This window comes from Callithrix jacchus, chromosome 11, assembly GCF_049354715.1.
Source record: "Callithrix jacchus isolate 240 chromosome 11, calJac240_pri, whole genome shotgun sequence".
Lineage (NCBI taxonomy): Eukaryota > Metazoa > Chordata > Mammalia > Primates > Cebidae > Callithrix > Callithrix jacchus.
Window position 1 is genome coordinate 118,415,640 of NC_133512.1, and position 24,702 is coordinate 118,440,341.

Here is a 24,702-nt window from a genome sequence, read left to right on the forward strand (position 1 = left end):
TCATACATACCCCACAATGAATGTAAACAGTTTTATTTAGAAACAGATAGGTACCTGTTTGCATTGTAGAATATAAAACTTGGTTTACACTCTATAAAAAATAACCAATATCCAAATTCAAGAGAGCTAGCATTCACAGAACACACATATGGGTGTGTAGCTACTGTTCACCAGCCTCAGGCTTGATTTAAACCAAAAAAATAATCCAAGGGGATCATTCAAGATTAGCATACAATGCTTGCTGCTGAGTCTTCAGCATGCAGAAGTTGCTATCTTAGCAGATTAAGGTTTGCTTTTCAAGTGCATGATTTTAACATAAGGCCTGGGCTCTCTGCACCTAGTGAGGTGTGAGGCTCTCTTGCCACACAGTTCACAAAACTAAGCCAGAGTTGGTGGCATTATTAAATTATCACTGGTCTTCTTAACAGAAAAAATGGATAATCCAGAGGGCAGGACATTTCCATTACCCTATATTGGGGCTAAACTTAAAAGTATATCCACTATCAAGAGCTCAGTACAAAGGCTGGGGTGAAGTTACATGATACCTGGCTTTTTACTATACCAGGGAGCCCACCTCAACATGACTGTGGAAGACCAAAGGATATACCTAGGTTCAGATTATAATAAATCACCCAGCACCACCTGAATGTATTATCCACAAAGATATAGCAAATAATAAAGGTTATATATACATATATTTATCTTGGTAACCTGAGGGCTAAAAACGTGGAATACAATAATTCTTCTCAAGAGGTCCATCTGTAAGAAAGGGACCCAAAAGGACAGTGTTTGTGTTGCATAAAATATGGGTAAGTGGAGTTGGGAACAGAGGGTGGTTTCTTTAGCTCTTTCCACAGCTCTCTCTTTGATAAGGACTAAAAATCTGTTGATCCATTATAAACTTTTTTCCTTTTTTTTTTTGGCAGCGGGGAGAGGGAAAAAGGAAGGAATGGGGTGTGATGGGTCAAAGGCAGGAAAGGTGAGCTATGGTCCTCAAACCAAAGAGCCCTCTCTGTAGGTCCTCTCATCTTTGAGTGTGAGCTCAAGCTCTCCAGAGGACACAGAAAGAGGCCTGGTAGTAAGTGGTTTGCATTGTGAGGTATGAGGATCTCTAGTAAATTCAGCAGCATGTGGTTTTTGGAATCAGCCCACAAGATAAGAACACTGCAACCAAACTCATAACTAATACTGCTAATTTAACTATTGTCCAAAAGAGAAAGGAAAGAAGAAAAAAATTTCCACTATATTGGGAGGTTCTAGGCTTTCCTATAAGTTATCCCAATAATCTTTTTTTAATCTTAGGGTTTCTTAAGAGAATTCCCATTCAGTGACCATGTCTCTCGTTAAAGGCACTTTCAATGACATGATTGGAAAGGAGTGAATTTTAATTGTAGTGAAACCAAGATTAATTCCTTGGCATACCTGGGGAAGAAGAGGAACTAGATGGGGGCATTTACAGTGATTTCAACAGGCAATTAATCAAGTCATAAGCATTTCAACAGATGCACACCCAGAAAAAAATGTATGCCCTGAAAACACTTGTATTTTTCCTTTAGTTTTCCAGCTGTTTCTATCTATAGCTCTGTAAAGAGACCACATTCACTACTTGATTTTCAAGACACTGGCCATAACTCTTCCCGCCACAGCTGTGCTTGACGAAATTAGCCAACAGCCAGTCCTATGGGGGAAAAAGAAGAAAATCAATTTGGGCCAAGCTTTCTTACATCAAAGGGATCTTTCCTTGCCCAATTAATGGCAGGATCAGTTGCTGGACATGTAGCAACTGAATGTAATATGTGGCCCCTACTACCTGTGACATTTTAGACTTTTTGATAGGCAAGACTAAGTGTTCTCTCTCTAAATATAAATTGTGGAGTACATATTTTTTTCCCTTTCCTCTCTCCTGAACATCTCTTATTGATCTCAGGCTTACAAAATTAGTTAAGTGAGAATTATAAAAATCATATAAGGGGTTGAGAAAGAGTAAAGAGCTGTTTGTCTACATGTGTGAGTTGAGGATCTTGATCCTTCATATCATACTCCCAACCAGAGAACAAATACAAAAATAAACACGCCATGTTATACATAATACAAAGTATAAATCTACAAACACAAGTGTACTAATTAGAGTTGTTCCTCAGAAGCACGGCTTCCCTCCAGTCCCTCAGAGAGGAGGAGAAATGGGGACGGGATGGTTTTCATTACGCCTTTTCACGTCTTAAAAAGTTTGTAATAACAGTCTCAGTAGCGCAAACAATTCCATGTGAAACCAGAAGCTGTAAAAATAAATTACTTTTGAGGAAATGAGGGTTCCTCTGTAGCTCAGAACTCATCATGCCGTACTAAGGCCTCCCCAAAATCTGTGGCCTGGCTGCCAACAAATAAGTCATACTTGTCAACAATCTCCTCCTTGGTAAGTTTGCCGTCCTGAAATTAGAGATAGCAATGAATTGAAGCAGAAGATATTTCCCATTAAAAATTCAGAAACACTGTTATTGAAAAATAGGGGTTAATCAGGAGTTAAGATTCTCATTCCTACTAAATTAAGTGTGACTCAGCTCTCATTCCCCTTATATACATACAAAGAGGGAAGAAAACAGCAATTACACATTTTTCTTTTATTTATCTATTTATTTTTTTGAGACGGAGTTTTGCTCTTGTTACCCAGGCTGGAGTGCAATGGCGCGATCTCGGCTCACCGCAACCTCCGCCTCCCAGTTTTAAGTAACTCTCCTGCCTCAGCCTCCTGAGTAGCTGGGATTACAGGCATGTGCCACCATGCCCAGCTAATTTTTGTATTTTAGTAGAGACAGGGTTTCACCATGTTGGCCAGGTTGGTCTCAAACTCCCAACCTCAGGTGATCTGCCCACCTTGGCCTCCCAAAATACTGGGATGACAGGTGTGAGCCACCGTGCCGGGCCAATTACATATTTCTTTTATCAAGAAAGTTAAGAGTGGAAGGGTGGAAATAATATAACCCAACAACTCAATGCTAGTTAATAAAGGTTTGTTTCATGAGAAGAAAACTCTCCTTTTAGAGGAAAATATAGAACGTCTCCCAGATAGGGATGACTACATGCATCTTCTTTTCTCACATATCTCAGGACACAACCCCTGGCTATTAAAGTGACTTTAAGCAAGAACTCAAAGCAGATCAACAGTTAAAAAACTAAATTTGAAACTGAAGATTAGCCTAGATAAAAATATACTCAGAACACTAAAAATCTCCATCTTTAGGCTGGTTTTCAGCTTACTCCAAGCAGGGCATTCAAATCTCTGAAACAGATGACCGGGCTTAGGGATAATGACACCAAAATACCTAAGATAAATGATCAAGGACAATTTGAACAGGCTCCAGAGGAAAGCTAATTTATAACCTACACAAAGGACCCAATTAAAAAAAAAAAGCATACTTGATTTAAGAAGGAAACAACTAGCTTTAAGTAGGCAGAATGGGCCTGTAACAGGAAAAGAAACAAATAAAGTAACAAAGCAAAAAAAAAAAAAAAAAAAATTCCCGGGGATCTAAAAATACCAGATGATGCATGTTGGGTACAGGCTAAACAGAGAGGCTCTTTTCTGATGCCAAATTTCCTACAATGCTATAAGCACTGGGCAAAGGGATTTCTAAAATGAGATCAGATAGCTAGTGCTGCCCTGAAAGGTTTTAATCTCCAAATTCAGATGCTTAGCTTAGATGAATTAATACTTTAAATGCTGTATGCACCTTAACAGAAACTGTTTAGGTGATCCCCTAAAAGCAGACTTCAATCCAGGATAGTAAGTGTGGGCCTGGCCAGACTTACCTTGTTTTGGTCTGATTCATAGACCAGGTGCCTGGCTTCTGCTTCTGCATGATCATAGTCTGAGGGAAGGATCCAGTCTTTGGTCTCTTCCTTGTCCATCTTCCCATCACGGTTCTTATCCCGAAACTCAACAAACTGCTCTCGCTCTGTCTTTACCCATTCTGGCTCATCAGTATTCCCATCATGGCTGTACATGTCACCTGCGGACACAGACATATAAAAGAAGGGTTTGTCTTTTCCCAAAACTGCCTCATGTTAATCTGGCCTAACCCTTTTTCCTCATCCATCTGTTTGGAACCCAACAGCAGCTGCAAGGATATTTTAGGCCAGAAAGATCTCAGAAAGCAAGGTATTTTCCTGAAGCTTAATTATTGATCTGGGAACAAGAATATTTCCTGCTGCTGATTTTAAGTCACATGAGAGCAAAGAATCCTATACCTCAATAAATGCAGAAATAAGAGGAGATTACCACCATCAAGAAAGAACTAGACTCATTCCCTACATTTCACTTCACCCTAAGGTAGCTACTTAAACTGGACCACTGGTTTTAGAAAGGTGGTTTTACATTCCCAATCAAATCTGGGAAGTGGATAAGCACAAGCTGTCTACCAACCAATTACTTCAAAGAGCACATTATACCAGTGGCCTTCAGTTGGGACAAGCATACCCGTGGGGGTTAGGAACACTGTCAAGGAGTACACTGAGAAAGGTCAGTCAAGAGAGAATTAAATTCTAGATACTCAGTTCCACATATAGTTTTTCTAAAAATTGATCTTCATAAGAATGTACCTCTGGCCATCAAGGCTTTTTTCCATCTCCCCCCTTTCACAACCGCCCTTGTCCCACTTTATAAAAGAAAGGCATATTTTCATCCATTTTGAAACTAGAGTGCAAAAAGCTCCAAGATAATGAAAAAGAGACAACTAGAAATACTAGTATCTGGCTGGGCATGGTGGCTCACACCCAGCACTTTGGGAGGCCAAGGCAGGCAGATCACCTGAGGTCAGGAGTTCAAGACCAGCCTGGCCAAAACGGGGAAACCTCATCTCTACTAAAAATACAAAAATTAGCTGAGCATGGTGGTGCATGCCTATAATCTCAGCTACTCGGGAGGCTGAGGCAGGAGAATCATTTGAACTCAGGAGGCAGAGGTTGCAATGAGCTGAGATCACGTCAATACACTCTAGCCTGAGCAACAGAGCAAGACTCAGTCTCAAAAAAAAAGAAAAAGAAAAAGAAATACTGGTGTCAGTTTTGAGAATGCAGATGTTTGAAAAAAATGAATAAATTCTTTTGGATGCCAAAAGCTTTTAAATGGTTAAAAAAAAAAAAAGTCCTAAAAAATGGACTAATTGAGTTTTACCTAAGGGATCATTAAACATAATTTTTGGGGCAGGCACAGTAGCTCACTTGAGATCAGGAGTTTGAGACCAGCCTGGCCAACATGGTGAAACCCCAGCTCTACTAAAAAAAAAAAAAAAAAAAAAAAAAAAATTAGCCGGGTGTGGTGGCCTGCACCTGTAAACCCAGATACTGAGGAGGCAGAGGCTGCACTGAGCCAAGATCGCGCCTCTGCACTCCAACCTGGCCAACAGACCAAGACTCCACCTCGCCAAAAACAAAAGCAAAACAAAGAAAACATAATTTTTGATGATAGATTACATAATTTCTGGCATATAACTCAAAAGGAGTTCCCAAGAACTAAGTGACATTGCTATGGCAAATCTTCCACTCTAGCGATAAGTAATTGTCATCCATGGATATGAAACTATTTGAAAAATAAGTTATCAAAGAAATGCATTTAAAAATACATAAACATAAAACGTTTGTAATAAATGTTATTTTGTTCAATTGAGTATTAATAATTGTAATAGTAACTTAACCCAGAAGACTCTAAAAACACTGAAGAGCCATATCACAGAAAACAATTTTCCATATTTCAATTTACATACACAACGTTCTTGCAAATAAGAATGTCAAAGTGACTTAAGGCTTTCAAGATAAAATATGTCAGAATATAACTCTGTTGAGGAAGTAAACTGAAAATGAATCTAACAAATAGAGGGCTGACTCCTGAGTTTGAGATAAGCCTGGACAACATGGTAAAACCTCTACAAGAAATACAAAAATTAGGCCAGGCGTGGGTGGTGGTGGCTCATGCCTATAATCCCAGCACTTTGGGAGGCCGAGGTGGGCAGATCACGACGTCAGGAGATCGAGACCATTCTGGCCAACATGGTGAAACCCCGTCTCTACTAAAAATACAAAAAAATTAGCTGGGTGTGGTGGCACACGCCTGTATTCCCTGCTACTCCAGAGGCTGAGGCAGGAGAATTGCTTGAACCCAGGAGGCAGAGATTGCAGTGAGCTAAGATCATACCACTGCACTACAGCCTGGGCAACAGTGCAAGACTGTCTCAAAACAAAACAAAACAAAACACAAAAATTAGCCAGGCATGGTGGTGCACACCTATATCTTATATACTCCAGAGGCTGAGGTGGGAGGATGGCTTGAGCCCGGGAGGTCAAGGCTGCAGTGATCCATAATCATGCAACTGTACTCCAGCCTGGGTGACAGAGTGAGGACCTTTCTCAAAAAGAAAAAGAAAAAAAGAAATAGGAGGCCAGGTGGCTCACGTCTGTTATCCCAGCACTTTGGGAGACCAAGGCAGGTAGAGCTCGTGAGCCCAGGATTTCCAGACCAGCCTGGTCAACATAGGAAGACCCATGTCTATAAGAATAATAAAAAAAATTAACTGCTCTTCTGCAGTCCCAGCTGAGGTGAGAGAATCACTTGATCTCCCCACCAGTAAGCTGTGATTGTGCCACTGCACTCCAGCATGGGCTACAGAAGGAGACTCTGTCTTTAAAAAAAAAAGAAGAAGAAATAGGAACAGCGTAAAATTTCCAAGTTGGTGAACAATTTATTCATTTTTTTTTTCAAGACAATACCATGTGGTGACTGATAAGTGGTATAAATATCCCCAAATCTCTATAAATTTAAACAAAAAAGGGCTATTAAGTGATGGTCCCCCATTGTTGTTAATCAAACACCACGACTAAAAAAAAATAAAGTACCAAAAAAATTTCCTTAACTATTATGCAATGCAAAAATAACAGCTAACATTGACTGCTTACTATATTCTAAGCATCATGATATAAATATTCTACTTATAAGAAATAACTTTGAAACACATACAAAAGTAGAAAAGTCTAAAGAACTCCTATTAACCATCATCAAACTCAATCAAATTTTTGACATACATGCTTCAGCTCTTTTTTTTCCCCTGAATTATTTTAAGGCAAATCTTGACATCACTTCATCCCTATACATCTCTTAAAAATTGGGCCGGGCGCGGTGGCTCCCACCTGTAATCCCAGCACTTTGGGAGGCTGAGGTGGGTGGATCATGAGGTCAAGAGATCGAGACTATCCTAGCCAACATGGTGAAACCCCGTCTCTACTAAAAATACAAAAAAATTAGCTGGGCATGGTGGCGTGTGCCTGTAATCCCAGCTACTCAGGAGGCTGAGGCAGGAGAATTGCCTGAACCCAGGAGACGGAGGTTGTGTGCGGTGAGCCGAGATCGCACCACTGCACTCCAGCCTGGGTAACAAGTGAAACTCCATCTCAAAAAATGCAATAAAAATTAATGATATTTTTGAATATACCCATAATGCCATTTTCATATTTTACAAAATAAATCCCTTGGTATCATCTAATGCCCAGACTGAATTTAAATTTCCGGATTATCTTTTTAAAGTTGGCGTGTCCAAATTATTCTTATGAATGATGGCAGGTAAGAAGTTATTATGGTATCTTATATTTAAATTGCATAGATTTCTTTCAGAATTACTTTCAAAATGTCAATGCTCATCACCAACAGAGACTATTCTTTTTTTTTTTTTTGAGACAGGGGCTTGCTCTGTTGCCCACACTGGAGTGCAGTGGTACAATCACAGCGCATTGCAACCTCAAACTCTCAGGTTCAAGTGATCCTCCTGAGTTGCTTGGATCATAGGCACATGCCAGCATGCCTGGCTAATTTTGTATTTTTTTGTAGACACAGGGTTGTGCCATGTTGTCCAGGATGGTCTCAAACTCCTGGGCTCAAGCGATCCATCTGCGTCGGCCTCCCAAAATTATGGGATTACAGGCATGAACCACGGCATCCGGCCCAATACAGATAATTCTTTATAACTGTTTAAATTTCTTAATTAAATATTTTAGATGCCAACTTTAAAACATGTAAGGGAATGCTACTTGTCAAATTCTTTCAGGAGTTATGTGAGTGAACAAGTTTGAAAATGCTCGAGTTATAAGACATCTAAGTGTACCTGCATTACATATAAGGTATGGGAACACACCTAAAGAGAAGTCTAAATGGTTCCTACAGGTTCTAAGCAAAGGTAGTTATTTAGTCAGTACTGCCATTTTCCTGATCTTGAGGGTTAAGGGTAGAAGTATTCTTCTGTCTTAAACTCACAAGAGAAGTTCCTCAGAGCAGGATTTGCCAATTTTTACCCATGCTACAGCACATCCAGAAAATGTAGTATTTGTATGGTCCACTGGACCAGGGCCCTGCCCAAGCTGTCCTGAGTGCCAAGAGGGCTGATTTGCAATATGCAGGTTGGAAAGTTCTGAACTAGAATATAGATACATGCTTAAAAGATATGGTTTTAAGGCCGGGCAAGGTGGCTCATGCCTGTAATCTGCACTTTGGGAGGCCAAGGTGGGTAGGTCACGAGGTCAAGAGATCGAGACCATCCTGGCCAACATGGTGAAACCCCTTCTCTACTAAAAATACAAAAATTGGCTGGGTGTGGTGGCGCACGCCTGTAGTCCCAGGACTCGGGAGGCTGAGGCAGAACTGCTTGAACCTGGGAGGTGGAGGTTGCAGTGAGCCAAGCACCACTGCACTCCAGCCTGGCGCCTGGTGACAGTGTGAGACTCTGTCTCAAAAAAAAAAAAAAAAAGACATGGTTTTAAAATAAGATAGAATACACAAAACAATATAAAGTACATTTTAAAGCTGGATGAGTAAAAATGATAAACTCTTTGAATTTCTATTTTTATTTATTTCTGAGACAGAGGCTTACTCTGTCACCAGGCTGGAGTGCAGTGGTGTGATCTGGGCTCACAGCAACCTCCACCTCCCGTGTTCAAGTGATTCTCCTGCCTCAGCCTCCTGAGTAGCTGGGATTACAGGCATGTGCCACCATGCCTAGCTAATTTTTCTATTTTTAGTAGAGGTGGGGTTTCACCATGTTGGTCAGGCTGATCTCAAACTCCTGACTCATAATCCACCCACCTCGGCCTTCCAAAGTGCTGGGATTACAGGTGTGAGCCATTGTGCCTGGTCAAATTTCTTTTTTTTTTTTTGAGATGGAGTTTCGCGCTTGTTACCAAGGTTGGAGTGCAATGGCGCGATCTCGGCTCACGGCAACCTCCGCCTCCTGGGTTCTGGCAATTCTCTTGCCTCAGCCTCCTGAGTAGCTGGGATTACAGGCACGCGCCACCATGCCCAGCTAATTTTTTGTATATTTTTTAGTAGAGACGGGGTTTCACCATGTTGACCAGGATAGTATCGATCTCTTGACCTCGTGATCCACCCACCTCCGCCTCCCAACGTGCTGGGATTACAGGCGTGAGCCACCGCGCCCGGCCCAAATTTCTATTTTTAAAAGACTCAGTCTATTTGCTGATATGAAGAGATTATTAATTTTCTTGGGTTTGACATTATCTTTTAAAAAAATATTTTTAGAAACACATATATATTTTAGACATATATACCTAAATGTTTACAGATGAAATGAGATAATGATTGAGATTTACTTCAAAGTAAGAAGGAAGCAAGGAAGTGGATGTGGCTGAAGAAAAACTGGCTGTAAATTGATCACTGTTGAATTTAGGCATAAGTACACAGGGATTCATTATACTATTTTAATTTTTGGGTGGGGGCAGTGGCTCACACTTGTAATCTCAGCACTTTGGGAGGCTGAGGTGGTCAGATCACTTGAGGCCAGGAGTTCAAGACCAGCCTGGCCAACATGGTAAAACCCTGTCTCTATTAAAAATACAATAATTAGGCTGGGTGCTGTGGCTTACACTTGTAATCCCAGCACTTTGGGAGGCCAAGGTGGGCAGATCACCTGAGGTCTGGAGTTTGAGACCAGCCTGACCAACATGGTAAAACTCTGTCTCTACTAAAAATATAAAAATTAGCTGGGCATGGTGGCACATGCCTGTAATCCCAGCTACTTGGTAGGCTGAGGCAGGAGAATTGCTTAAACCTGGGAGGTGGAGGTTGCAGTGAGCTGAGATTGCGCCACTGCACTCTAGCCTAGGCAACAAAAGCGAAATTCTGCCTCGAACAAACAAGCCAAAAACAAAAACAAGAAAAACACCAAAAATTAGCCAGGCATGGTGGTGTATGATTGTAATCCCAACTACTCAGGAGGCTGAGGCACAAAATTGCCTGAATCTAGGACATAGAGGTTGCAGTGAATAGAGATCACACCACTGCACTCCATCCTGGGTGACACAGCAAGACTGTCTAAAAAAAAAAAAAAAAAAAAAAATTGGTGTATGTCTAAAGTGCTCTATAATAAATTTTTAAAATAAAAAGAATTATCAGCACAACTTGGGTGTTTTTTTTCTTTCCCTATGCTTCCATAGGCACTGATGGGGGATTCTTTTTAATACTAAATTTATGAGCCAAAGAACTTTGTTTCTTCATGATCTCCTTCAACAGGGCACTAGAAGCTAGATACTGTTTTGGAGAATTCTAGGTTTACAAAGCCCAGCATCCCAGATGTAAAAGTGTTTGCATTAGTTACTGACTTGGAAAAAAAAAAAAAGCACACATGCACAAAAGATAGTTTTGGTAGTTTCAAAATATAACTTCTCTGCCCTTGAATCTATATGATACAGAGGGAGACAGAAATATCTCCTTATTTGGCCTCAATGCTTGATAAGTGATGTAGTTAACAGTTATAAAAATTCCTCTCCTTGGGAAGTTCAAATGAGTTCCTCAGTTTTAGCAATGGCAATAAAATGGCAAAAGCCAAGAATAAAAAGATAAATTATTTAAAAGTAAATTATTTAAATCCTATTAACATCAACTTGTCTCAGTAACATCAACTTGGGATCAGTAAATGCACCTAGGCGTTTGTCCACTGTCCTGATAAACTTCTCAAAAAAAAAATAAATAAATTTAGGAAAACATTGTTCACCTTTCTTTAAAAAGTTCAAAGTATGCTGGGAGCGGTGGCTTACGCCTGTAATCCCACCACTTTGGGAGGCTGAGGCTGGCAGATGACCTGAAGTTGAGAGTTTGAGACCAGCCTGACCAACATGGAGAAACCCCATCGCTACTAAAAATACAAAATTAGCTGGCTGTGGTGGTGCATGCCTGTAATCCCAGCTACCCAGGAGGCTGAGGCAGGAGAATTGCTTGAACTTGGAGAAGCGGAGGTTGCGGTGAGCCGACATCACACCACTGCACTCCAGACTGGGCAACAAGAGCGAAACAATGTCCCCCCCCACCCCAAAAAAAAAAAAAAAAAAAATCACTGAGCCTTAGAAGAAAAGGCAGGTAACCAGTAAAGGAGTAATTCAATTGGAATAATTCTAGCATGTAAATAACAGGTATGATTAGACGACACTTAGGGAGTGACTTGTTCCCACACAGCCACACAGTTTAATGACAGGTGATAGAAGTAAAGATTAAGTCTTCCGAAAGGCTTAAAAGATCTAAACACAAACAAGCTTATATGAAACACAAAGCCAATGGTGTGCTAGACTAAGTTATTACAATGAAATAAGTATGTGAAATATTAAAATATCTAATATCATTCTAAAGATAGTAACAGTCATACTTTCCATCTTTACTCATTTTTTAAAGAGATGGGGTCTCATTATGTTGCTCAGGCTGGAGTACAGTTGCTATCCACGGCACAATCATTCATTAATAATCAGCACAGTTTTGACTAGCTCCAATTCTGTCCTGGACCGGTTTAGCCCTCCTTATGCAACCTGATGACCCCCTGCTCCCAGAAGGTCACCACATTGATGATAAATTTGTGACTGACCACAGCCCAGAACTCTTGGACTCAAGTGATCCTCCTGCCTCAGCCTTCCAAGTAGCTGAGTATGCCACCACACCCAGCTCCTTTACTCATTTTAATTTCCATCACAGTAATTGGGAAACAATTTGTTCAATTACTTGGTAAGAAAGACAGCTCTTTTCTTCTTCTTCTTTTTTTTTTTAAAGCAATGGGAAAATCTTAAAATTAGTCTGAGGGTAATAAAACAGAGCTTTACTTGGGAGGAATTAGCCTTGAAGGTATAACATCCATAAGAATGTTTTTTTAAAAACATTTAGACAACTAAAAAGGGAATTATCAAAAGGGAGAAACTTAAAAAACAAACAGAAAATAGTCAGAGAATCGGACAGAAAATATGAACAGAACACAGTAAAAAGGAATAGCTACAAGAGGGATCAACAACTCCCGGTCATTTATTCACCCATCTCTTAATCTATTCCTGATCTCCTTTCCCTGGATTTCCCAAGGTCAGTCTGGGCTCCCTGCAACTCTACATCAGTTTTATAGAGCAGGCAGGACACACTGTATCTGTGCTATTCAGGATGGTAGCCACAGGTGCTTACTGAGCACTTGCAATGTGGCTGGGATGTGCTATCAGTATTAAAAAAAAAACCCTCGATTTATATTAATAAGTGGAAATTACAGTATTTTGGAATATTAGGTTAAGTAACATGCTGTTGAAATGAATTCCATCTGTTTCTTTTTACTTTTTAATGTGGCTAAAAGTTAAAATTGTGTATGTGGCTCACATATTTTGATTGGGGAGTGTGGCTTCTGACACTTTATCACAACCCACTATCACACTGGTCTGGTTAATGATCTGGTGACAGTTAATGATCTAGGGAGAGCTGACCCATGGGGTAAATTGTTACTACAGGTAAATACATCTTTTGTGTGTGTGTGAGAGACAAGAGTTTCGCTCTGTCACCCAAGCTGAAGTGCAATGGTGCAATCTCGGCTCACTGCAACCTCTGCCTCTTGGGTTCAAGGATTCTGCCTCAGCCTCAGCCTCCCGAATATCTGGGATTACAGATGCCCACCACCACACCTGACTAATTTTTGTATTTTTAGTAGAGATGGGGTTTCACCATGTTGGTCAGGCTGATCTTTAACTCCTGACTTTAGGTGATCCACCTGCCTCAGCCTCCCAAAGTGCTAGGATTACAGACGTGAGCCACCGCACCCGACAGCAAATACATCTTTCAAAGCTTCTCAGCTTCTTTTAAGAAAAACACTAGAAGCAGAGACTTACCAATATATTCTTCTAGATCAATGAAACCATCAGCATTCTTATCTATATCTTCCATTGTTTCCTAAACAGGAAAGAATAAGAGAGACTATTAAGTTAGTCTCTGAATGAAAATGCCAGAAGAAAGTATAGCATCTAGTTTAGTCAAACATTTATTATTTATTAAACACACACACATATGCATGTATGTACGTATGTGTGTCTGTATGGTTAAAACCATTTCTAGCCAGGATATGGTAAAACATGAGCAATTTCTTATGCTTCAATCTAAAATATCTGAGTCTTTTTGGCAGAACACTGACACTGCTTAATGACAAACTATCTCAACAAGCCCATGATGATCTACCTGGTAGCCTTAGTCATGTTAAAGTCACACTAACAGATGTGACCAGTGATTGCATATATAGCTATAGATAGTCTATGTTATCAGTAACTGCCTTCTGTGAGACTTCTTTTGCATCACTGTTATTACTCAATGTCTGGCCACTGGTCATGGGATATTTTAAATAATAGGATTTCCTCCCATTCTTACAGTATGAAGCTACCAATGAAATGGCATATATTATATGATAAAAGGTATTATATACTAAACAGAACGCCTACCTAAGGCACCTGAAAAATGACTTTATCAAGGTCCCAGAAAAACAGTGATAGACCTTGGATTCTGAATCTGGCCAATACTTATATGGCATATCACTCTGCCAAATACATGAAAAAAACTAAAGGGGAAAGATGGAATAAGCCACAAAAAAAGAAACTGAGTCCCTGTTCAGAATCCTTATCTCACCCACCTGTACTACTATATCTTTCATGTAGTCATACTCCTCAGGGTGCAGGAAAGCTGTGAACTCCTCCTTTGTGGCAATGAGGTCTCCATCCTTGTCTGCCATTTTAAACCTTCGTTCATCTCTAACCATCATCTGTTTATAGTTAAATCCATCATCAGGGTCTGGATCATCTAGAAAACAAAAATTTACGTCAAAACTTAAAAAGCTTTCAGAAAACAAAAATGTGTGGGGTCGGCAATCGATTTCCAACAAAGATAAACCAAGCAATGAAGAAATAATTGATTACACAGTTGACTACACAGGTGAAATTGCAGCAGTACAAAGGCATTTAGTTCTGGGCTACAGCTCCAGTAATTAGATCTCAGCATCAGGTCGAAGTTCACATGGAACTCTGGCTCTTAAACTATGTAACTCACTGTTATGCTTCACTGTTGGTATTAAGGCTACTAGAAGGCTTGAATTTCCTAGTCACATGGGGAAGGCGGTGGTGGCTCTAAAGTCCCATGTGGCCTGAGTTTGAACTCTACCATTTTCTAGCTATTAGGCCTTGGGCAGGAAACTTAACTGTGTCTTGGTCTCTTTATCTGTAAAATACAGATAGTAATGGTGCTGATCTCACAGGATTGCTATGAGGTTTAAATGAGAAAATATATCTAAGTGCTTAGAACAATGCTTAGAACATAGCTGCCTTTCAATACATGTCAGTTATTGCTATTTTTATTAAACATTAGGATCTCATTAAGAAGATAGATACCAAAGGCCTTCTACCTTATATAACGGACACTTGGATTAAAGAAATAGAATGCCACCACTTTGAAGGTCACATTCTGGTTTTTTTCTTCCGTCAACGCAGAAATCTATCAAGAGTTATAGGTATTGTTCATCCCCATTTATGTAAAATTCTAGAAAATGCAAACTAATTTAGAGTCACAGAAAATAAATCAGTGATTGCTTAGGGACAGGGGAATGGGGAGGATGAGAAGGATTACCAAGGGACATGAGGAAACGTTGGGGGGTAATGGATATGCTAAATATTGTGATTGCAGTGGTGGTTGTATGCAGATGACATAGTAAATACATATGTCAAAACTCATCAATTGTGCACTTAAATATATACAGTTCATTTTATGTCAATAACATTTTATGTTTTTATTACCAAAAAAAAACCCCACCTTAGATTACAACCAAATTGAATTTGAAACTATCCATCTGTTATGACATCGAGCTACACAAGCGGCAGGTATCTAGACTCTATGTAAGAATCTAGAAAACTGAAATTTAGTTTTTAAGCTGAAAAATGTGGTGTTAACTGCAGAAAATAAAAATTTTTTTCAATCTGAGTTGCTGTACAAACCAAGGAAGATAACAGATGAAGATTTTGTGAAGATATTTTAAAAAGTAAAAGACACTACATTAATGATAAGAAATGACTGTTTCTGCAACACATTGATTACATAAAAAGGATATGACACCAGTTTCATAAAAAAGACCCACAGGGCCCCTTTAAGAATAACATCATTACTGCTGACCTTTGAGACTGTTCAATCTTTCCACACTTTAAGCACAGTTTAAAGAAACAAAAACAAAAACTACTGCACTATTTTGAGTTGAGCATCTTGAAGCTTCAGTACAATAGCTTAATGAATCATAAGGCTTTGGGGTCCTATATATTGTGTGTGTACACACACACACACACACACACACACACAGCTAAAGCCATAATAGGTTGAAGATGGAGAACATAAGGAAAACAAGTCTTTCTTATATACTAAAGTGTCTCTTCTAAACAAAGTTTAAGTACTATATAACATAAATAAAAAACATAACAGAAGACAACTTATACTTTAAGACTAGATTCTTACATAAGCGCTCTCCTCCCGCTCTTAGTATAAAACATGGTGACTGGACTCAAATAGCCTAACAGCAACATGCACATATATACATAAGGATGGAAATAGAAAGATGCAAGACTTTTTTTTTTTTTTTTTTTAACTTTTAGAGTCGGAGTCTTGTTCTGTGGCCCAGGCTGGAGGGCAGTGCAATCATAGCTCACCGCAGTCTTGGACTCCTGGGCTCAAGCAATCCTCTTGCCTCTGCCTCCCAAGTAGCCAGGACTACCAACAAGTATCCACTCATGGTAATTTTTAATATATATTTTTTTAATAAAGATGAGGTCTGGCTTTGTTACCCTAACTGGTCTCTAATTCCTGGGCTCAAGCAACCTTTCCACCTCTGCCTCCCAAAGTCCTAGGATTAAGGCATAAGCCACTGTAAGGCCTGGCCAAAACTTTATTTTTAATGACAAAACCTATATGCCTATAGCTCTGCTTGGAATGCTATATTTATCCTAAGCACTAGTGTTGGCGCTAGCTGGCCTGTATACAACTTTAGGTAAGCTCTTGGTCTAGTTTTGCTATAGGCAGGGTAGATCTTAGTAGTTCATATTTTACTTGTGGCAGAGAGAGTGTTAACCTTTCTCTCATGGATAGTTTATAGCTGAACTCCAAATTGAATCAAGAACACACAATAACAAAAACTCCTCCTCACTTCTCTAAGCCGACTCATGACCCCCTCAGTGCTGTCCACCCGCATGCCTCTGGGGAAAGATGCCTTATAAAGACATTGCTTCTCCAGCCAGTGCTTCAGCTTATGCAGTCTCGGGCAGTAGAAATACCCATTATGTTGAATCATCTGCCCTGTGAGGCAACAGAGCTCTCAACAGATTTTTATGCACATAATCATACACAGTGTTGAAGAATCATTCTGGGCAGCAAGTGAGTGCCTAGGTCAGAGCTGAGATTTGTTTACACACCATTTTGTTTAGATCACCAATAGCCTACTCTTTGCTTTATATTTATAATTATTCCAAATAAGTCAGGAAGGTGCTGGGTCTCAGCCACAGCAAGAAGCAGGATGCCTCTCCATCTGTGCTGACTGTTTAATACATGTTTTCTTAATTGGGTGAAGAATATGTTTGGTTCTTGGCTAAGTATCAACCATTGAGAGAGAGTGCCTCTTTAGTCTTAGGAATGGGAACAAGCCTGACACCGAAATAAAAGTCTCTTCACCAGAAATGCATGCAATCCTGTAATTAATGCAGACAGCTGGCTGTCCAGTGGGGAAACAGATCTATTATACACTCACTGTTAGTCAGTGGTGGACAACAACGCTTGCTTTTACCCAGGAAGTTGCCTAATTTCCAGGACAAAAATGCAGAAAGTACCATTTATATTAACATATAATCTTGCCTTAAACTGTAACCACATACAACAGAGGAATTTCACAAATAAAAACACCTTGGGTCATCAACTCAGTAAGATCACTGCCTAGTATTTAGCAGCAGGCAAGTGTTACAAGTAAAAGAAAATGACTAACAAGTGGCCCAGGCATACAAGCTATCAAATCAACAAAAAGCAATCAAATCAACATGTATTTGCCTTGAAGCATTTGCAAAGCAGGCTGATAAACTTGTGTGCCAGAGAAAACAAATGGGAAATTTTCATTTCTAAACTTCAGTAAGCAGACATACTGAAACAAATTTTATCAAGGAAAGCTATTTTATTAAGAAAGACTTCTCACCAGTTAAAAAGAAATCTCAATTGGTTTCAATTTTAGGTCCAACACTTTATTGGGACCATGTCAACAGACATCTCAAAGCCCCTTGCTTTGCATTGTTGGAACTATACAGCTTTATAAAAACCTTTTTTTTTTTTTTGACAGGTCTTGCTCTGTCCCCAAGGCTAAAGCACAGCAGTGTAATCATGGCTCACTGCTGCCTCAACCTCCTGGGCTCAAGTGATCTTCCCACCTCAACTTCCTGAGTAGCTGGGACTACAGGTGTGCGCCACCATGCCTGGCTAATTCAAAAAAAAATTTTTTTTTTTTTTGGTAGAGACAGGGTTTCACTATGTTGCCCAGGCTTGTTTCAAACTCCTTGGCTCAGTCAATCCTCCCACCTCAGCATCCCAAAGTGCCAGGATTTATAGGTGTGAGCTATCAGCATCCGGCCCAATATATCCTTTTAAATGAAATCTACTCCAAAAATTGTCTCTATGAGGGATGACATACAGAAAAAAATGGTAAAATATATGTAAAATGCTAAAGATGTAGAAGATACCAGACTTCAGAAAAACACAATTAAACAAATTTTAAAATATACAATATGTAAATTTAAAATTAATAAAGGGAAATCAGCTTAGCACTGAATTGACTACTTAAGATAAGCTTCCTTTCCTTTATTGTGTGACCCATTTGTTTCTTTGACTCAAGACCATGGTCTCTGCCAGGCTGACATCTTGCCCCTTACCCAGGTAAGTGCCATAAGTCACGTTTCTGTACTCATCCCAGGAGATTAAGCCGTCTTGATTCATATCAAACTCCTGCCATTGGTTTTCAACATTGTCATATATGTACTTCTTCTGGGCGTGCTTAATCCAGGATCTCAGCTCCCCCTCGGTCACAAACCCATCTTTATCCGCGTCTATTTTATCTACAATCATTCTACAAGACAAAACAGTTACGTTTCAAGGTGCCAGCTCCACAAGGCTTTTTCCCCCAGATAGTAGGGACCTACCTAAAACGTAGCCGTAGGTGGCATTTTTATACTCCTCCCAGGAAACGAGGCCGTCCTCATTGAGGTCATGCCCCTTCCACTGTCGCTCTACATCCTCGTAAATCCAGCGCTTTTGTGCAAATTTAATCCAGTCTTTGAGCTCATCCACTGTGACAAACCCGTCCTTGTCGCCATCTATTTTACTTACAATCTTTCTGTAGAAAATGCAGAGAAATCCAGCAAAACGTTAAAAGGACACAGAACTCTGGACTTAGCCAGGTGTGTGCCCAGGGCTAATGAACAGAAATAAAAAATTGTCTCCAAAACAAAACTGCCAGGCCAGCATCTGAAAAAAATGGTCCATTACTGGTCTGTAATGAGCCACATGAATAAGGTCAACACCGTCATGGCTGGTGCACTTGGATCCAAAAGCAAACTGTCTTTTCCCAGTTTGTGTTCAGACTATGGAGGTAGAAATCTCTTTAGAAGCAGATTTCAGCCTATGGTTAGAATTTAGGAGTGAATATCCACTCCTAACCGAGTTCTCCACTCCTTGCATCAAACCACATGTAAAATTTTGTTTTTCCTTTTTTTCATTTTTATTTTCTCTAGTGAAGATGTGGCTGAACTTTTTCTTTATTGCTTACAGAAGAGAAACTCCATTTCTTGGCAAATAATAATGGTTTTCTAAAAATTCAAAATATTTACATCAGACTTTTAAAAAATTAGCTGCTTTTAGAAAAAGTAGCACTTTTGATAAAAATACAAAGAAAGATATCAAAAAAGTTCTGGATCATTCTCTCAAGGCAAGATTATTTTTAAAAAACAGGTTAAAAAGACAGGAAGATGCTTATCTAAAAAATGGCTAGCAGCTTTTAAATACTACAGTGAATTGGATTTTTACATGAAAACAGAAAATTCTGAGGAAATGATGTGGTAAAAATGTATATCTGATTATGAGAATGTTAATAGGCTGAGAGGGTTAGTAAGTAGATTATAAAGCAGAACAACAAAGCCAGAGAATCAGTATCTTTATGAATCTTCCTTTACAAGCATTTTTCTTCCAGATCTGTCACCTTAAGGATTTAAAATAATGTGCATGATATGAAAACTTCTGTTTAAAGATGCGATCACTTAACTATAGAGGCAAAGTCAATCTATGTAATGTCACCCAAGTAAGCAGCCCAGTTTGGAATATGAAGTTCAAGTCAAAACTTCCAATAGATGCAAAATCTTGACATACTCCTATGCTCTATTATTCGCAGGACCAAAAAGATTGTCACTTGATAGAAAATGATGTCTTTCCCCAGTTTGTGTTCCTTTCATGAATACAACATAGGAAAGAGATCAGAACTGCCGAGTAATCGTGACACTATGAAAAGAGACTCATCTTGATACTGATAGGGTATTAGACATAACTATTACTTAAATCCTGTAAGTAACTAACATTTTCCTTCAGAGAATGTGTAATCTTGCTCTAAAATGTTAACGGGAAAGGTAAAGCATTAAGAAGTTGTCTCTGGCCAGGTGTGGTGTAATTCCAGAACTTTGGGAGGCCAAGGTAGGTGGAATATCTGAAGTCAGGAGTTCAAGACCAGCCTGGCCAACATGGTGAAATCCCATCTCTACTAAAAATATAAAAATTGGATACGCATGGTGGCGCATGCCTGTAATCTCAGCTATTCAGAAGGTTGAGGCAGGAGAATCTCGAACCTGGGAGGCAGAGGTTGTAGTGAGCTGAGATCCCACCATGGCACACCAGGATGGGCAACAAAGCGAGACTCCATCTCCAAAAAAAAAAGTTATCTTTTAAATATCTTCTTCTATCTACACAGACAGAAGGACAGTTATTGTTGTTCTAACTTTGGTCCTGTAGAATTTTAACACTATTCACAGATTAAGCTACAAAATTTTGAAAACTTCTACATTATTTATAATAGGATGCAGTTTGGGCCCAAAAGATACTGGCTACCAATAGTGTCACTGTACAGTTCAGAAATAAAGGCCAAGGAACAAAAGGGCAATCAGAACCCCTCCAATCCGTGAAAGGTATTTTTAAACTATTATAAATAGCATGAAGAGAAGGATCCCCCAGATAAAAAAAGACATATGACTATTCAAGACGGGCTTTTCTTAATGAAGTTGGCTGAAGAGCATTCTATTCAATGCAAATATCTCAAGTGGTTTAATCTAGGGATTGGAAAACTTAAGAAAAAATGTATTTTTTTTTTTTTTTACTTAAACAGAAATACAGTTTACAAGACAAACCTCTTTTTTAAAAAAGGGACAGATAAATATTTCTGACTTTGTGGGTCGCATATGGTCTAGAGAGTACACACACATGCCTGTGTGTGTGTGTGTGTGTGTGTGTATTTTTAGACAAGCCTCTAAAAACTATAAAAGCCATAGCCAGGCATGGTGGCTTACACCTGTAATCCCAGCACTTTGGGAGAACAAGGCAGGCAGATCTCCTGAGGTTAGGAGTTCAAGACCAGCTGACCAACATGGAGAAACCCTGTCTCTACTAAAAATACAAAAAATTAGTCAGGTGTGGTGGCGCATGCCTGTAATCCCAGCTACTCTGGAGACTAAGCCAGAAGAATTGCTTGAACCCAGGAGGTGGAGCTTGCAGTGAGCCTAGATCATGCCATTGCATTCTAGCCTGGGTAACAAGAGCGAAACTCCATCTCAAAAAAAAAAAAGTAAAAGCCATTCTTATCTTGCTGATCATCACGCCTGTAAGCAGTTGTGTAAGAACACTGGAAGTGGGCACATCTCATTTTAGGCATAAAGCTTTAAACTATCATCTTTAAATGCCTGTGTAAATTTATAAAGCTAATGGTGTCACAGTCCTCTGATAGTGGAGAACCCTATAGATGCCACCAAATAAGCCTTTATTCTAGGACAGACACAATGCATTAGTGCACCTCATGTTATTTCTTTTAGGAGGTGGCACATACCTCTACATTTCAAGGAGCATAAAGCAAACCCCTCAGTTGTTTAAGAATCTGGATCAATATATCAGCTCCAGAAGGGTGAATAATATTTCTGAAATTTTCAGTATGCCAAATTTACTTCTATAGTAAATATATCAAGGATGAGATTCTTTTTTCTTTTTTCTTTTTTTTGAGACAGAGTCTCGCTCCATCACCAGGCTGGAATGCAGTGGCACGATCTCAGCTCAATGCAAAATCTGCCTCCCAGGTTGAAGCAATTCTCCTGCCTTAACCTCCAGAGTAGCCGGGACTACAGGCTTATGCCACCACACCCAGCTAATTTTTGTATTTTTAGTAGAGACGAGGTTTCACCATGTTGGCCAGGATAGTCTCAATCTCTTGACCTTGTGATCCACCCTCCTCAGCCTCCCAAAATGCTGGGATTGCAGGCGTGAGCCACCACGTCTGGCCAGATAACTTTTTAAATATTAAGAACCACTATCTTAAAACAAATCTTCATTTGAAGGACAAATAAAATGGTCTATTTGTCAACATTCTTAGTAAGAAAAAAACCTGAAACTTGCATATTTAATTGTTTTAAAATGCTTCCTGTGTTCTTTTAGATATTATTAAAGATTTTAAAAACAGTAGTGAATTTTTGCAACTAAAGGTATAAACAATGACTTATCTGTTAATTACTTGCCTTATAGACAGATGGAAAAAAGAGGAAATCTGTTGTTCCCAGCTCTGGTATACACTACCCTACCAAATCAATGTTTGGAAATGGCATAGCAAATACATTTTTTTAAAAAGGTTTATATGGAATTCTTGCTCCCAACAGTATGTTACTGTATAAAGTAGGGATATTTGTCACTACTGACAAAATTTGGGAGAAGGAAACAGTCTATTCATACATTCCATAAAAAACATAATTTTATCATCTTATTCTAATCAAATACAGAATCTGTGCATGTGCTAAACTTGTAATATTCACTGATCACAAAAAGGAATACTTTCTACTGAAAACTGCCAGCAGAGCTTTATCCCTACCTGCAAGGAACCAGAACATCCTCATTGAAGTATCAACTACCCTAAATGTCACCAGACCTAAGGGCCTTTCATTATTTAAGAGTAATTTTGTGAAAAAATATGTGCAGACCAAAATGTGGGTTGGACATGCAGAATATTAATGGGTGTGACATGAAGACTTACAATACCCTCTGCATTTCTATTTTCAACCTGGAATGTTAGCACAGTTATTAGATTAAAACTGGAAGTGAGGATGGTCTCTCAAAAGAAAGCAACCTAATAGAAAAACTCTGTTATGCGTATCTATCTATATCTACTTTCAAATGGGATAGTGCTCATTCTACATAGCAAAATATTTTTATAATTTGTCACTGTTGAAGAATAAAACATTGTACCCTTCAGTTAGTAGATAACCGAGTGAAAAAATAAATTTATTCTGCAGCATCTTCCAAAGCAAATTCTATAACAGTGTCTTAGGATCAAAAAGCTATCAAGGCAAAATATTTTTGAAAATTGCTATGTGTGGCACAATCTCCCACACAAATCTCTTGAATATAATTCAGAAAGTTGCACCAACAGTGCTCACTGAGAGGAATATTTTTACAAAATTGACCTGCATTTTCTTAAAAAAGAAGGCTTTGGAAGGGCCAAAGAAGACATTCTCAGATCCGCAATTAGAAATAATCAACTGGGATTCTACCAAATCAGTTTTTCAGGTCAAAAGCTGCCTACAAAGAGAGCCAAAGAACCTATGGCCCCGCTGTTCCTGAAACAGTAACTCAATATGAGTTACTGTGGTGGCATATACCTGTAGTCCCAGCTACTCTGGAGGCTGAGGTAACAAGATCATCACTTGTTACGATTTTCTAAAAGACAAAGTTGATTTGATTTTTGTTTTTTAATTAAGCAAATATCTGAGAATGAAAATAAAGAGGGTGAAGGACACCTTGGGAAATCAAAAACTTTATAGGGACCCAATATGCAGTTTATTAGCCCATCAAAGACCTGGCTTGTACAATAAGTCAATAGGTCACAGATAGTTTTTTAAAAACTTAAAAGCAGCACAGATGAGAAGTCTTCCCATGCAGTGTTCTTCTGGGAGCAAGATAATGCAGTTCAAGCTGGGTCCTGAAATATTTGGTACATTTATGCAAAAATCATGCTTTGTAGAATGAGGCACAAACTGTTACTCAATTATAAATGTATGAAAGCAGGCACTTAATTAAATTTTAGAGGCAGCAATTCTGTGGTTAGCTTTCAGAAGATGTATTAATAGTTCAATACAACTTTACTCCTGACTGAGCCAGAAAAGAAGAAAAGAATAGTCTTTGTAAAGAATGTCATTACACATACTAGTTCCCTGAGAGCTAGCACCTTACCCAAGCCTTTCTTTGCTCTCTTCTGGTGTCAGCTGATCAAAGGTCTTTGCTTCTTCAGCACCCAAGAAGGCATCATGGTCATAATCAAAATTCTGAGCATCATTGTGAACTTTGTCGCTGAGTTGAGGCTCATGATGTACACGGTCCTTCTTTTCTGTGGGTTTGCTCAAGGCAAAGGCTGTGCACAGGGACAGGCACATAAGAAACTGTCGCAGGTCCATGATAATTAGATCTTAAAGAAGATGAAAAGCAGTTAATTCAGGAGGCAGTATGCTTAATAACTAAATAAGAAATTAAAAGCTCACATCCTAGTTAATCATTAATTTGATGTACACATCTATGCAAGTCTTTTATATTATCCCAAATATTACTTAATCCATAAAATAAGTATGGTGGAATATCAGACTCTTCAATTATTATGGTGAGAAATTTTTACCAGTTTCCTTCATCTGATTGTAGGCTAAGAAATTTATAGTTAAAATGTCCACTTTGTGCTTTCTTTCAAAAGATACCAAAGTAGAACTTTAATCCTTTTGCCCAAGTTCATAAACATTAAAAGTGAAAGAACCAAGATTTAAATGCTGACTCCAAATCTTTTACTTTTTGTAACGCATCAGTGGGCTGGTCTTCAAACACAGCTGGTTATTAGAATCATCAAGGAAGCTTTAAGTTTCCCCTATTGATTTAGAATCTCTGAAGCTGAACGCAGACAATTGTAGCTTTAAATGTTTTTCAGGTGATTCTCCTGGTCATCAGATTAGGAACTAATTAAATACTTGGCAGTTTCCTTGGTCTATAACACCGAGCCTCCGACATCCAGGCTCAACCTTGAGTCACCTTCAGATGCCAAATCG

General features: G+C 39.1%; 1 protein-coding gene across 2 annotated transcripts in view; it reads right to left on the reverse strand.

The window, feature by feature from the left end:
* Positions 1-17: 17 nt before the first annotated feature.
* The window catches only part of CALU (calumenin), a 33,493-nt gene continuing 8,808 nt past the window's right edge, over positions 18-24,702 (reverse strand). Inside the window, exons 2-7 of one of the 2 annotated variants that reach the window (XM_002752034.6) lie at positions 23,849-24,080; positions 18,259-18,452; positions 13,956-14,122; positions 13,168-13,228; positions 3,808-4,007; positions 18-2,427 (exon numbers count right to left, since the gene is read on the reverse strand). In XM_002752034.6, coding sequence (XP_002752080.1) covers positions 2,323-2,427; positions 3,808-4,007; positions 13,168-13,228; positions 13,956-14,122; positions 18,259-18,452; positions 23,849-24,069 — 948 coding nt within the window. In that variant the 5' untranslated portion in view covers positions 24,070-24,080 and the 3' untranslated portion in view covers positions 18-2,322. Of the gene's footprint in view, positions 2,428-3,807; positions 4,008-13,167; positions 13,229-13,955; positions 14,123-18,258; positions 18,453-18,525; positions 18,720-23,848; positions 24,081-24,702 lie in introns of both variants that reach the window. The other variant, XM_002752032.6, reaches the window with a different exon arrangement.